The sequence below is a fragment of the Daphnia pulex genome, chromosome 1 (assembly GCF_021134715.1).
Source record: "Daphnia pulex isolate KAP4 chromosome 1, ASM2113471v1".
NCBI classification, from domain to species: Eukaryota; Metazoa; Arthropoda; class Branchiopoda; order Diplostraca; family Daphniidae; genus Daphnia; species Daphnia pulex.
Genome location: NC_060017.1, coordinates 7174590 through 7188999, shown reverse-complemented (window position 1 = coordinate 7188999; position 14410 = coordinate 7174590). Strand labels below are relative to the sequence as shown.

The following is a 14410-nucleotide window of genomic DNA, read 5'->3' as shown; positions in this document are numbered from 1 at the left end:
CTGCGAACGATTGACAACGGAGAAGAAGAGATTTTTTGAGTAATAATTAGGTAATTTCATCATACCAGGATATTGACTTTCACCTCTGGCGACTATTATATACAAGAATCGATTAGTGTTGACGCGGGTGGTGTTTAGTTGTAGCGACGATGATGTAGTATAAACAAAATGAGATATATATGTACCACTGGGTGATACGGGAAACGAGCAAAAAAAGAAAAGAAATTTCCCCGTGTCAGAAGAAGAGAAAATAATGACTTGATTACTTTCGCGGGATTGACGGTACACTTTTTGACATTGCATGGAAGACTGAAAGCGATTTCAATTTGAAAAAAAATCGTCTTCCCGCATAGAGCAGAGTTGATAAATGCCGACAGCCTTCACTTGAGCGTCTGTTTGACGTGTAAATATTGCGAATGCGACCCATTGCTCCACTGACCGACAAGTCGCTGGATGTTTTCTTATTTTTTTAAAGAAATACCAATTAATTCCAGGTGCGCTTCGTGTTTGAGGCAGATGAAATCAGTTTGAATTTAAAATACGGCCGCCAGGATAACTTCTGTAAAGTTTAAATTTATCACAATTTTCAATAACTAAATAATTAACTTCTAATTGATGAGTTAATTATTATTATCACGATTTTAGTCTATTAGAAATTTAATTATCCACTCGGATAATAAGATATGCTAGCAAATGGAAAACTAAAAATAAGATTTGTTTGAATTTTTTCGTGTGCAATACAGGCATAATTTGCTTCAAGCGACATCTGTAGCCTAAACGAGTATTTAGTTTTCAAAGATACTGGCCCGGAATCCGGAATTTTTTCTCGGCTTGGAACAAGAAAACACAAGAGAACGTCGTCACTTTATTTAATTTCGTGACAGAAACAAAATTATGACAACAACAAATTTATTCAAGTAAAAACCACCACCAATGACGTTTTGGAATGAACGGATCGATTTAAGGACGTGGGAGGAAGGACGAAGAACGTAAAGGGAAAGTCAGGATTTTAGGAATAAAACAAAAAAGACCATTCCTGTCAATTTCAGCGTCGCGGTAAACCACAAATTCCAGTTTGTACTATTTAATCACATCTTTTACGGTCGACAAATCAGCTTTTTAAAAATATTATTTGGATGCGCTGACGTTCAGCTTATAGACACAACATTTTATGTTCTTAATGTTGTTTTCAGGTTTTGATGCGATGTATGGTACATTTGGTCGTTAGTTTTCTAAGATAACACACCTGAATTTGCACTTTCAATCGCTTTTCTCAACTAAAAAAAAGAAATATTATTACAACACCGTATTCAATCCTTGTCAACGTGAAAGTTATTTACCTCCGTTAAAGAAACAACGCCAACTAGTTTCCCGAGAGCAGTGACGTAAGCTTGTTGGACTCCGAGTAAGGAAAATATGGCATGGACTTTGTGAAGTGAAGTGCGCTCTACGAGCTGATAAGGGGCAGGATCGATCATATCTTTCTTAAACTCGACCACCTTGAGCATTTCATTTGCCTCCCATTCTTCTATTTCTTCTGGGGACATTCCGATACCTTGTTCGAAAGACAAGCCACTCTATGAAATATGAAATGGATGAAAAAAGAAATATTTAAATCTATTTTTAATGAATTGATTTCAGGCCTTTCATTGATTACCTGTACTTTAACGTCGGATTCGACAGTCACTATCAGAGAATCGGACGACAAATTAGGCGTAATTGTCTCCGGCTGTGAACGCTCATCAGATTGTTGCGTTCCAATTCCGGAAAATTCGGTAACAGTGACGTCAGAAAATGTTATTACTTCGAAACGTGATACCTTCCGACGAATTGGTGCATTAGGATCGGGAATTACAGATTGCCAAGCCAATGGAGGAACGATAAACGACGAATTCTTTCTTCGGCTTATTTCATTTTTTCTAAATTGCAAAGAAAACGGAATAATTGTAAATCTTTTACGGGATAGAAAAATATTAGTCAGATTCCGTTTGACGGCTTCCCCGCGTGATCCAAATGCCAATACCGTCACTTTGATTTTGTTTAACTAGTTTTGTTCCGGATACGTTACGATATGGACGGTCGTTTATGATGGTATTGAATCAGCAATAACCGTGTGTTTTTCAACCTGTTTCAAAACTGGCTACTTAAAAATTTAACTTGTTGTAAAGCTTACAATACCTGGCCTCCATGTAACGATTTGCGGCGGCTTCTAAGCGTCGCTCGGCACCGATATGACGCTCTATTAATGCCATTAATTCTACGCGCTGAACGGAGCCAAGTAAAATCTTCTGTTCTGTATGGAAACCGCAAAATATTAAGAACATGTTTCGCTTAGTTAAACAAAACAAAATCATCTATTAGTGGATTACCCGTGTCACCCAACAACGGGAATGAGCGGATTCCTTGACTATCTGCGATTAGATTCTTTAGTTCACCATACGTCATACCATGCCAGATGTACTTGACGTTTCGATTCATAAAGTCCTCGACAAAAATACTGTGAATGGCTACCATAGTAAAGAAGAAAATAAAAAAAAGATTAAGATTAGAAGTAGGAAGTGTACCAAGAAGATGTAAAATTACCGCCCCTAGACGAAATGATGCATGGCAGATAGGGCAGTTGTTTGATCATGATGTCTGATTCGTAGATCGATGGTTGTAAAAGAGTGGATATTACATTCGACACAATAACGGCCACTAGAATGGGGATGAGGTGCTGGATCTGTCCGGTCATTTCTACAACGACTATACTAATAGAAATCGTGTGAGTCACACCCGCCGAGAAGGCTGCTGCTCCCACAATAGCGTAACCTCCTATTAAATGGACAAGAATATTAAATGAATAATGAATATTTATGAGATTTCCAAAACTAACCTCCTGAGAAGCTAGTGTAGTCATAACGTAATCACTTTTGTACGTATTGAACTTAATAGAAAATACCTGGTAGAATAGAATGCAAATTTCCACAGAGGATGCCTTCCGGGAACCAGAAATACATGGCTTCGCCAATCATCCTTCCAAAAGCAGCACCCACTTTAAAAATGGGAATGAGACTACCCCTAGGGACGGCCAACGTTGAAGCAAGGATGCTCAAAAAGAACTGTTAATTTAAAAGAACAGCAATGAGCGTAAACTGAAATCCAAAATAGGTTTGTCAAATTTGGTATGATTTATAAACTATACATTAGCACTCATGAAAATTCCGAGGCCTACGAAGAGATTCGTGTTTGCTACATCCCAATGCGAGAGCCGTTCCGCTTGCTCTACCGACAAATCGTCACTAAGCCACGTAAAATTGGCAAACAAGGCGCCGACTTGCTGCTTTGTCGACAGTGTCGTGGCCAAGTAACGACCGAAACCCGACGGGTAAAACAGTGAGGCAATAAGGACAGACACGATGCTCGGATAAATGAAGCGACTGCAGACATGATCATCATTTATACATGTTAGAGCAAAATAATGTCTTAACTGATCAAGATGAATATCCGAAATGAAACGCTTACTTGTATTTGAGGAAAGAGCTGATCCTTGTATTGTTGCGCATAAATAGGACGTACCGCCGGTGAAATAAAACGAAGACGGCACCCGACAGACCGCCAAACACACTTTTGATTGATGATGATTGATCGTTAAGTATTGCGTCTAGTTTCTGAATCATAAAGGACAATTCTTCAAACTTACCCAACAAGTGCAAAAATAAATAACTCGTGAGGATCGTAGGGGAAATCAACTTGGAAACTAGTTGGAAATACTGTCGTGAGTGTTCCTAAAAATCACATAAGATGTATAAAGATATTATGTCAACTTGTTAAAATTTCGGGATTAGCCTAGTTGATACCCTCTGAATTGGACCAGTAAGCCTACATTGGATAGTTAAATAGGAAATTAGATTGATTGGGACACAAGACTATAATTTAAAGTCTTACAAGAAGCCGAAACATTAGAGCGCCGAAAACCGCTGAGAAGAACCCACGCCTTAAGGAACAAAATTATTATCAAGTTTAATAACAGAACACATCAATTATTAGTCCACTGTAAAACATTACCAGTAGTTTCGAATTGCAAAATACACGGAAGTTACTTCAATACTGAATAGCACTCCTATTTTACAGAAAGGAATAATCTCAATGTGTCAGTGAATTAAAAGAAAATAAATTCGTTTAACCTCCGATGGGAGCACCGAGGCTACAAGACAATCCCACAGCACAAGCAGTGGCCAACATGTCAGTCTTTCGTGACTCGTTTCCGTATATTCCTTTAAATGACGTCAGTAGCTTTGAGAGAAGTGTACCGACAATACCACCGATATGAACCAGTGCACCCTAAGTAAGTTGTTGCGTCTTCCTTGCGGTAAATCTGGTTGAACCAATTGAATAAACATATATGTATTTTATTACCTCTTTTCCCAAAGGCATTCCAGAACCCAATGCAGCTGTAAGTCCAACAGTTTTGGCAATTAGAGTCCGAAATGTTAAATATTCCTTCAGGACTACACCACGCATGATGGTTTTCATTTCCGGAATCCCCGAGCCTTAATATAAACACGGATAAGTCCAATTACAAATTTCTCCACTTGCTTGGTCGCACGCTCGACGTTTAAAACAACTGTTACCTGTTGCTTGCGGTGAAACAATAAATACGAAGCCGGTTGCAAAAAGGACGAGTAAGACGGGCAACGTAAACCAGGTAAAGAATTGAAGAGCAGGATAGATTCTGAAGTGATTGTAGATCCAAAGTCGAGCTTTAGCGTGAATAATACAAAAATGTATTTAGTAATTGTTAATTTTCTAGCCCATCTGTGATTTTGAATATGTTAAAATAAAAAATAAATAAAGAACACGTACTAGTGAAACACGCGTAAATTCCCAAGTCCATGGTGAAGCTGAGAATAGCCATTAATATTCCGAGTAGAGCGAGAAAGACCCAATCTCCGCCTATAAGTACGAACGTTTTTCTTCGGGTGAATTTTAGGAGATTACGCAACCACGCAAGCCACTTTCCGTAATGGGATTGCTCCTTCTTCTGAACCTTGGCCCCATCGACGATCTTCTTTTCAAGTTGCCGAAGTTGGGCCGCCTGCTCTTTGGCGTAATCGCCCAGACTCCTCCAGTATTGGCCTGACATCTTCAAAAGAAAATCGACTGCCTTTAAAATTTATTCAGCCTCGAAGCCGTACACGTCTTAATTGGCAGCCTCATGGAAAACGCAATTCCTTTTTTTAAATATTGTGGTGGTTTCCGAGTTTCGGTCTAAAAGTAATTATCTGCAGGTTTGGTGCAAATTTTTACTTAATAGGTTAACTGTGGGGAGGACTGGGGCTTAGTGCACTTGTTGAAACGAAAGATATTTTGAAAATAATCCTGATCCGTTCAGGTTCAGCGGATAGAAAACAGCTGCTTTTATCGTTTTTGAATTTTGAGCGGTTTGGAATTTAGGGGAGGGGTCGATTTTGGTTTTCCATCGGAAAAGTGTCGTCTGCTTTTCAAGTGTCGTTTTGCTTTTCAAAAATTACACGAAGTTTAAGATTACGTGAGATTACTAACAAAAAGGAATATGATAACGTTCGAATTCAGCTAAAGGTAAATAAAATTTGAAAACTATTAAATAGTATATTATTTTCATGTTTACAATCTATCTCTGAAAAGCATTCATATGTTGATATGCAAACACATGTGGTAAACACAACATTTTATATTTGCTCTTTGCTCATCAAGATTTAAGTTAAAACCATTTTTTTATTTGAAAATAATTTAGTTATGAAACCAACATAAGTGGTTAGTCAGGAAACCATTCCAGTGTTCCTAAAGGAAAATCACAAGTTTATGTGGAAAACATCACGTTGACATTAGAAAACTAAAATTTTCAAATTTTTCTTGCAAATGTCTTGAACTATTTCATGCTGCAGTGTTGTCATTGCAGTTTTTAGCAATTTACTTTACAAATGTATCATTGTTAGTAATTGTAAACATTCTGATTTTCTAAGAAGAACAACACTGGAATCATATGCTATCAAAACACCTACGTTTCACAATTTAGACTAAATGATTTTGCAAGTGCATCTAGAAAATTTTATGACCAAAGAGATAGCCAGATAGGGACCTGCCGCCACACCGGCACCTCCTGGTACAGTAACATTTCGCGTGACGAATTCTAGTTCTGTATTTAACTCATCATAATGCAAGAATGTAATACGTTTTCTCCGCCACGCTCTTTTACGAATCTTTTTGCAATTCCGTTATTTCCAAAGAGTAGTAATTTTTATGTACTATAATTGCATTTTTTAGAAAGGAATGTGTGCAAATATCGACATCGCCCATGGTTGTAAAAACTCTCCATTATCTAATTTATATTATACCCATACACGGAAACCCTCGTAAAAAAGCTCTGCGCACAATTATCCTTCCTAAATTGGTGCTGGATGTTGTTATTAGTACGTCAGATTTTCTGTATCAGGCTATCAGCCAAACGGATACATAGCCAATACCCCAATAGTTTTGGGCGAGTCAGCAGTAACCAATTACATTTTACGAGTGCTGCCCTGGTAAGAGTTACTTTCTTTCTCCCGTTCTTTCTTTAAACTTTGAAATTGATGGAACGTGCGAAGGAGAGACATTTTTCGTACCAGGTACGGATTTTAAATCTACCTGGTACGGCTTTCCCTATAAAGAAGACACGTATGCAGTTTGACCCGACATGGTAGAAACTGGTTCTCGAGAAACGATCTATTATTTAAGCGGTTAGCAGTGTAAGCTGCATTGCCCCATGGCTAAAACTAAACAGTGGGCGAATAGTTTCTAACTAGTGATTTAGAGGTAGTTTTTTTTAACACAGTGTTTCGTTGGTTTAATTTCACTACAGATTATCGTCCGTAATTAAGAAAGCGCAGTAATTTCAAAAGTATTCGACCATCAACGATAAATTGGAGTGAACCTTTGGTGACGTATTGTGAGTTTCATAGATATAGAAAATGTATTATAGTTACCACAGTTGTCTGATACCGCATCTCCAAAACATTTTTGCTGTCGTCCTCGACTGAATCTGTTGTTGTCATCTTCATTTCTCGTGTTGAACTATTCATCACTAGCGTTATTTGACTTATTTCTTCTTATTCAGCGAATGTGAACTATAGGTTTGGAATGTAACCAGCGGACTTTGCGTTTTTTAATTCCAGAGAACTAATCCGCGAGAACTAATCTAACAATATTTGACTATTTGACTAAATACGGTAGCCTTCAAAGACCCTCTAGCAATATTTTTTTTCTTGTCTTCCGAACCTTCCAGCTAACAAGAAACACACAACCTACCAAGTAAAGAGTCAAGAATCGACTGAGACAAACAACACATGTATGATTCCTTTTGTTCAGAAAACAGTCCGTGTTCACGAGGTAACAGTCCAACCATAACACATGGCTCTTCTCTATTTCTCTTGAAATTGATAGGAAGCAAACAGCTAACTTTTTTTTTTACTGCTTAAACTGTAGCTAAAGGGAAGCAGTTGTAAAGGATCCTTGCATCACTGTTAAATTTTTTATCTTAGTTTTAAATGTTGCCATTTTGGTCGTGCGTTACAGCAAAAAAGGTCACGTAGGTTTGGCTCGATCGGCGTTCGCTTCATCTAAAGTAAAAAATGGCAGCTTGAAATGACTAAAAATGATTTTACATCGATTGCTATTCCACTAATTCATTCTTTAATTCTTGGCCACATCTTTCTTTGCAAACGAATGATTCGAATTTCTTCTATTTTAAAGGTTTAAAAGCTGAAGTAAAAGAGCCAAATCGAAGTTGAAAGATGTCTCGGTTGCCCTCGTAATTTTCAAGGTAAAGTATGTATTCTCTTAATTTGCATGTAGCTGAGATAAGGCACACAAGCACACATCGACACATGATTACAACAATACAAAATTATTTCCACATGAGGAGGTTATCAAAAATACCATTCAATTTCAGTTTTACTGTCTGAATTATAGGATGAAGAAGTTATTAAAGAAGTTGAAAAATGAAAACACACGTACGGACATACAGTCAACACTAGTACAATGTTGAACTTGCGGAAACAAATCAATGTGTCTTCATAATTTAAAATAAAAAAATTGGTCACAGGAATTTAAAAAATCCATTTTAATATCATTAATGGATTTTGAGCCTCTTTTGCAATTTTACGGGAAACTGTTGTTGTTCATGGTTAACAAATTTTCGAAATCTTCAAAGAATAATTGTTCTTTTACGGCTGTACTGGAAGCGTAAATTCCAGAAATAAGATTTTCATTCAGCGCAACCAAACCGCGATTAGTAGTTTTACTAGTAGCTTTAGGTACTTCAAACTCTTTCTTTTCAGATAAGTCCAACTTTGTAACTAAAACTGCCTTCTCTTCCCTAGATTTAGCTGCTTTCAACGATTTCTTTAGATCTTCTATGTGTTCTTTTAGTTGCGTCACCTTCCAGAATGGAATATGTTCAGCATTAGAGTACAAAACTTTTTTGGCAAGCATCAATTCCTGTTTTATAACGTCTGCAGTCTCCGGAATCTTGGCAGTACTCTTCCCCGGAGTCCTTTTGACTGAAGATTGTGTCGGAGTAACATTGGCAGAAGTTTTTTCTGAAGTCGATGGCGTGTTTGCTTTGGAAGAAGTCTTCACCAGAGAATCTGGCTGCATATTTGGTTGATTCTTTTTCGTTGCTGGAATCTTGACTGTATCTTTGGTTGAATGTTGATTCTTCTTCTTCTTGGCTGTAGTTTTTGTCGAAGCTCCATTGGCAGAATTGCTTGCTATGGCCGGAATCTTCACAACTTCTTTGACAACAGGTTTTGCCTTTGTTTCACTGTTACAAGCCTTTACAAGAACATCCTTAGCAACAGTGTTTGTGTCAGGAGTTTTTGAAGTAACCGGAGACTTCTTGGCTGGAAAATTAGGCTTAAGTGTGCCACAAATGATTGAGAACTCTGCTTTAGAGACTGGAGTAGAGAAAGAAGAGTTGCTATTTGCCTTTTTTTCGGCATTTTCATCAGACAACTTTTCATTAAATACTAGGGATGCTCCGTCTTGAAGAAGGCATTGAGCAACATACGCAATATTTCGAGCATCATCCAATCCAGAATGGGGTTTTCCTTGAAATTTACATCCAATCTCTTTAATCATTATGTTAAGAACTGTGTCATTAGCCAAACGAGCAAAGTATTGTAAATCGTTGGTCTGGTAGAAATTAGTAAATGACTTTCGAATGTTTATCCAGTATTTGCAATATTCCGGGATATCAATTTGCGATAACTGAAAGCAACAGAAACGATTAAAACAAATAATGATCAGTGCAATTTTTTTTAAATCCTTATTACCACACACTGTCTTTTCAGAAAGTGACCAACATCTTTTGATCCATCAGTTAGAATTGCAAATGAATACTCTGAACCAAGTTTCTTGTTCTGCAACCATTTTTCAAAGGAAGCCAAAACTTCATGAAATGAAGGGGCCTTGTCCACAATATTCTGAAGAGAAAAAATTAGATTTTAAAGTTTTCCAATAGACATACTTTTTAAAAATGTACCTGTGTGATCCCAGTGAGTTTGATACAATATTTTGTCAATAAAGGATTAATTACTGGTCGACAGTAGGACTGAAATTCAGCTTCCACTTTTCCAGTGTGACAGTTCAGTAACACAGCAGGGAATTCAATGATTTCTTGATTGTTTTTGCTATAAAATAGAAACATAACATTACTAAAATTCATCTATGTAAATCAAAAACAAAAAATTTACTCAAAATTCTTCGTATTTTCATCACATGTTGCTTCATAGTCAATGACAACATAGTAGTCAAACATTTCTGTAGTTTTTTTGTTGTACATTTCCAGTCGCTTCATTAGGACTTTTCTACTTCCATTAGTGTTTAGTTTGAAAAGCTTCAAGTTCTTTAAAAGCATAGCCTTTGGCATATTTTTGAAATCTCCAATACAGCTCACTGGAACATTCTTTGTTTGATGGATTTTTTGCTTTGAATGCTTGCCATTTACTTTTCCTACACGTATAGCATGCTGACTAGTGCTATCTTTGTTAATGTCATCACTGTACGCATCCATATTACGTGGCAATAGATGTTAACTAGGTCGTAATTCAGTTTTTGGAAAAGCCAGGATATGGAACTCTTAACAGTTAACACCAAGTATCAGAAGTGTTATTTGGTATTGGAATTGCTTCGCAGTTCGCACTTCGCAGACGAACTAGATGAAAACATTGGTAGCAATGCCATCTATGATTTTCATCGCTTACGTCGCAATTTTATGCATTTTTAATTTAGTGTATTCATAATCTCAAAAAATGAAATACATTTTTTTTCCTTTAAAAAACTGCAATTTACACGTTTTCTATTAAGAACGACATAAAGTTATGTAAAATATTTTTATTTTTTTTTTTAACGCCAGTCGCCAGTGTGCAGACGACACGATCTATTTAAAGGACACCTCAAGGTGACACAAACGACTTCTGGACGTACTACTAGACCAGACTGCCGGTACTACTTTCAGTGTCTCACTGCTATCTCTTGAATCTCCATACAGCAGTTCAGTAAATAAGTAAGTTAAACTTAAACAATGGCACCAGAACGCAAATTTTTTGTTGGAGGCAACTGGAAAATGAATGGAAACAAGAAAGAGATTGATGCCATTATCAGTTTCTTGACTGCTGGCCCACTTGATCCCAATGCAGGTAAAGTCAAAAATTTAGTTTTTCTATTCTAATTCTAAAATTTTCCTTGGCTACCCATTCCCAGAACTTGTCTGTGGTGTTTCACCTTGCTATTTGGACTATGTTCGTCAAAAACTTCCAGCCTCGATTGGGGTGGCTGCCCAAAATTGCTACAAAGTTGCTAAGGGCGCTTTCACTGGTAGGTGAAGTTTAAAGAAAATGTTACAAATCTAAGATTAACATTTTTAATTTGCATAGGTGAAATTTCACCTGCCATGATCAAGGATATTGGTGCCGAATGGGTTATCTTGGGACACTCTGAAAGAAGGAACGTTTTTGGAGAATCAGATGCTGTATGTTAAAATAAATTCATAAGGTTGTGTGATTTTCATGTATTTAATTTTTGACTTGTCAATAGTTGATTGGAGAGAAAGTGAACCATGCTCTCACTGAAGGCCTCAAGGTTATTCCATGCATCGGAGAGAAACTAGAAGAACGTGAAGCTGGCAAAACTGAAGAAGTTGTCTTCAGTCAATTGAAAGCAATTGTTGATAAGATTCCTCAAGATAAATGGGACAATGTTGTGATTGCATATGAGCCTGTTTGGGTAACAAATTACCAAATCTAGGTTTTTTTTTCTATATTAAAAAAAAAAATTTCCCCCTATATTATTAATTCAGGCCATTGGAACTGGAAAGACTGCTTCTCCTCAGCAGGTATACATTTTAAAGGTGTTTTTTTTTTTTTTTTTTTTTTTGTTTTTAATCATCCTAATTTTTTTAGGCCCAAGAAGTGCATGGAAAATTGCGTCAATGGCTAGCTGACAATGTAAGTGCTGAAGTAGCACAGAAGACCCGTATTATTTATGGAGGTTCTGTTACAGCTGAAAATTGCCGTGAACTTGCCAAGGAAGCCGATATCGATGGCTCACTTGTTGGAGGTGCTTCACTCAAACCTGATTTCATTCACATCGTCAATGCCAGCCAGTAAAGTCATAACTCATAAGTCAAAAAAACTTTATATTATTTTGTGTTACTTGTGTTGGTAGTGTTTATTAACCTTAACTTAACTCCTTCTCTTGATGGCTTTACCTAGTGTGGTGTTCCAAACTATTCTATTAGTTTTACTTTGTGGAAATGTAGTTATCAAAACCACCGACCTGCGTTTACTTTTTAATCTAGTTGAATTGTCAAACCAAATCAGACAATTCAGTTAAATAAAATTAAATTACTAGTTGAAATACGCAATACGTCAGATAACGATTGTTATCTTCTGACGATAGGCATTTCAATTGGTGTTTGCTGCAAATCGATAGGGGACTATAATTTTGCGATATTTGATCATCACTCCTTTCGAAAATTTTCTTTTTGAAGTTGAAACGAATATCGCGATTCGATAGGGGAAAATGTAGGTTAGATATCGTTACGAAATGTCACTTAAGATGAGCGCTACCAATAATGCTTAAAGTTTTCAGAAAGTTATGTTCAGTAACGAAATTGAAAGTGCGATGTATTGCCATGCGGAAGAGGTATTTTCGAGTTACAAAGACTATGTGACAATTATATTACTTTTTTTTTCTAATTGTAATACGAAATAGTAAAATTCATATAATTCTATAGAAAGATGTTTTATTTGTTAAGGTTGTTTAATAAGCACTTCCAGAGAAAAAGGCAATTGGAGGTTGCTGGATGGGAGGGTCCTGCTCCCAAATATGTGGCTATACCTTTTGCCATATGGTCATAGGCTCATGGTGTCGTCAGACTGTCGTGTGCGTCATATTTCATGGTAATTAAAAAAGTGAAAAATCTGGAAATGTTAGAAAACAAATATTGTGGAAAATGGAAGTTGTTTGAGAACTGTAAAATGGCAACCTAGGGACCATCATAATTGTCAGCTTCTATGGCTGAACCGCTGAGCAGGTCAGCGGATAATAGTCGGGCGGAAGAAGCTGAGCTGTCTGAAAGCTATCCAGCCGTTCCCGTTCCGTCCAGTCGTTGTTGATATGGATGACAAGGAATCTATTGGTTTTAAATTATGTCCACTAGATGGCGCTTGCATCTTCGTTACAGAATGCAGACGACATCCTCCATTGTTTTCGATACGCCTAGTGATGTGATAGTGATGCCCATCGTTCATGCCCATGCGTTTATGTGTAGGCCTACCTGGTACCTGCTTTAACGTTTCGTCACTCGCAGAAACACATAAGAAGTTGAGAACTATTAAGGTAATTATGTTGATAAAACTTTCTAATTATAAGGTTACAGATTCTGTTTGTTAATGACTACTGATTAGACTTGCTTCTCAGTGGATTCTCAGTTTCAGTTAAGACCAGAAATGTGGCTTACATGATTTAATTTCCATTGGTTTGAACTGTGTTTTTTTTTGTTGGAAAAGCTTGTTGATTCTTTTGTAACATTTTAAAAGTAATTCTGAGAGATTCAATATTTTAATTTTACTTGTGTAATTTTGTTATGTCACACGAGACTTTGTTCCGCAATAGTAATTGATTTTTTTTTTCAAGTAGGATTAACAGCCAGGTGAAGTTTGAGCTTCTTCGTTGCAGTCTAATGTGCACCTTAAGCTGTTGCATGCAGTCTTTGGTGGCGGTGTTATCCTGAAGTGTGAAAGAGCTCCATGCTTCACGTTTTATGGAATCAATCATGTCTGAATCAATGCTGGACTTGCAAGAGCCATTCACACCTGTCAAATACGCCCACCTGTGGTCTGAGATCCCCAAACAACTTTTAATCAGAAATTACGACAAAAAACCGCCAGAACAAGAAACAAAGAGGCCGTTCACTAGAAATTCAGCTCGACTGTAATTCTTGTCCAAGACTATCTCTGCAATTTGGTTCATAAAGCCTGGAGTCTCCAAGTCAGTTCGCCGATGTCCATCTAGAATCAAATTCTCTTCAATCTGGCCGTCATTATCAACTTTATTGTTGGCGTTATTTACCCGTTCGACACTGAGAGATCGGCTCCTGATTCTGGCACTCACTTCTTAGGTACAACGTAATATTTTAGTAACTCAATTTCCATCTTTTCAACGATCTTTCACAAATATTTAAGGTTCATCTGGGCAATCTCATGCTCCTTTCGGCGGCAGTGGCCTTTACGTAACCTAAACCGTCGTATATCAGAGTTCTCATCATGAAAGTTATCCTTCTACTTACTTGCTTTGCTGCGGCTTTGCTGGCCCCCAACCTACATTGATACTCCTTGGCACCGCCACGGTAGTGTTGATGGGCCTCCATCTGCTGAACATCATAGGGAGAACTCACCGGAACATTCTAACTGAACGTGAGGCAAATCGGCATGGACACGGAGATCGTCGTTTACCTCATTTTTTGTTTCCTTGCACTCGGCACCCTTCCGTCCTTCGATTCGCGCCAGGAGAATTACGGATTCATCTCTAACTCGTCTACCGATTTCGGAAAGAGCTCTGCTATGACCCAACGATCATCTAGTCCACTGTGCCAACCGCTGCTTCGTTGGTGCTTGACTGCTTGGTTGGTTCTAAGGTATCGAAACGTTGTTTAGTTTCATGAAGTGATAGTGTACTGAAAATTCGCCAAGTTCTCTTTTGTTTCTCTATTACCTAATTGCTACCGGGTTTATTCACGGGTGCCTCATCCGCTTTCACGTGGTTGAAACAACACGGGATATATCAGTTTGACATTTAAGTAAATGAAATTCGAACTGAAAGACGACCATCCGTTTCTTGCAACTGACCG

General features: G+C 37.5%; 3 protein-coding genes and 2 long non-coding RNA genes across 7 annotated transcripts; 2 read left to right on the top strand and 3 right to left on the bottom strand.

Annotated features, from left to right (window-relative positions):
- Window positions 1–846: 846 nt before the first annotated feature.
- Window positions 847–7349, bottom strand: LOC124197105 (chloride channel protein 2-like). 3 transcript variants are annotated; one of them, XM_046592393.1, is made up of 18 exons: window positions 6984–7349; window positions 4846–5125; window positions 4614–4742; window positions 4399–4532; window positions 4167–4323; window positions 4048–4102; window positions 3928–3976; window positions 3840–3861; window positions 3683–3767; window positions 3505–3606; window positions 3185–3419; window positions 2942–3101; window positions 2584–2814; window positions 2370–2507; window positions 2179–2293; window positions 1658–1919; window positions 1341–1577; window positions 847–1277 (listed from the first exon to the last, which is right to left on the bottom strand). In XM_046592393.1, the coding sequence occupies exons 1-18, from the start codon at window positions 7077–7079 to the stop codon at window positions 1233–1235; spliced, it is 2532 nt and encodes an 843-aa protein (XP_046448349.1). In that variant the 5' UTR covers window positions 7080–7349; the 3' UTR covers window positions 847–1232. The 3 variants fall into 3 exon arrangements, with proteins under 3 accessions (XP_046448349.1, XP_046448368.1, XP_046448359.1); XM_046592412.1 differs by lacking the exons at window positions 847–1277; window positions 1341–1577 and having other exon boundaries at window positions 1777–2044; window positions 6984–7348; XM_046592403.1 differs by lacking the exons at window positions 847–1277; window positions 1341–1577; window positions 1658–1919 and adding an exon at window positions 2024–2125 and having other exon boundaries at window positions 6984–7348.
- LOC124197163 lies at window positions 5474–8104 on the top strand. Its single transcript, XR_006876030.1, has 3 exons — window positions 5474–5580; window positions 7750–7819; window positions 7969–8104. It is a non-coding gene; the product is annotated as an uncharacterized LOC124197163 (long non-coding RNA).
- LOC124197118 (ERI1 exoribonuclease 2-like) lies at window positions 7794–10234 on the bottom strand. The gene is made up of 4 exons (XM_046592422.1): window positions 9753–10234; window positions 9542–9689; window positions 9333–9482; window positions 7794–9267 (listed from the first exon to the last, which is right to left on the bottom strand). The coding sequence occupies exons 1-4, from the start codon at window positions 10070–10072 to the stop codon at window positions 8158–8160; spliced, it is 1728 nt and encodes a 575-aa protein (XP_046448378.1). The 5' UTR covers window positions 10073–10234; the 3' UTR covers window positions 7794–8157.
- Window positions 10235–10435: 201 nt separating this feature from the next.
- Window positions 10436–11830, top strand: LOC124197127 (triosephosphate isomerase-like). Its single transcript, XM_046592426.1, has 6 exons — window positions 10436–10697; window positions 10762–10875; window positions 10935–11029; window positions 11095–11283; window positions 11357–11392; window positions 11460–11830. Exons 1-6 carry the CDS (start codon window positions 10583–10585, stop codon window positions 11664–11666), a joined length of 756 nt encoding a protein of 251 aa, XP_046448382.1. The 5' UTR covers window positions 10436–10582; the 3' UTR covers window positions 11667–11830.
- Window positions 11831–12168: 338 nt separating this feature from the next.
- Window positions 12169–12733, bottom strand: LOC124197167. The gene is made up of 2 exons (XR_006876031.1): window positions 12548–12733; window positions 12169–12482 (listed from the first exon to the last, which is right to left on the bottom strand). It is a non-coding gene; the product is annotated as an uncharacterized LOC124197167 (long non-coding RNA).
- Window positions 12734–14410: the final 1677 nt, after the last annotated feature.

Coding starts and splice junctions, on each gene's coding strand:
- LOC124197118 (XM_046592422.1), bottom strand. CDS start 10,072: ATGGATGCGTACAGTGATGACATTAACAAAGATAGCACTAGTCAGCAT. Junction 9,690..9,752: donor GAAAATACGAAGAATTTTGA/GTAAATTTTTTG, acceptor TCTATTTTATAG/CAAAAACAATCAAGAAATCA. Junction 9,483..9,541: donor AACTCACTGGGATCACACAG/GTACATTTTTAA, acceptor TTTTCTCTTCAG/AATATTGTGGACAAGGCCCC.
- LOC124197127 (XM_046592426.1), top strand. CDS start 10,583: ATGGCACCAGAACGCAAATTTTTTGTTGGAGGCAACTGGAAAATGAAT. Junction 10,876..10,934: donor TGCTAAGGGCGCTTTCACTG/GTAGGTGAAGTT, acceptor TAATTTGCATAG/GTGAAATTTCACCTGCCATG. Junction 11,284..11,356: donor TTGCATATGAGCCTGTTTGG/GTAACAAATTAC, acceptor TTATTAATTCAG/GCCATTGGAACTGGAAAGAC.
- LOC124197105 (XM_046592393.1), bottom strand. CDS start 7,079: ATGAATAGTTCAACACGAGAAATGAAGATGACAACAACAGATTCAGTC. Junction 2,815..2,941: donor TTTGCATTCTATTCTACCAG/GTATTTTCTATT, acceptor TCCATTTAATAG/GAGGTTACGCTATTGTGGGA. Junction 1,920..2,178: donor AATCGTTACATGGAGGCCAG/GTATTGTAAGCT, acceptor TTTGCAATTTAG/AAAAAATGAAATAAGCCGAA.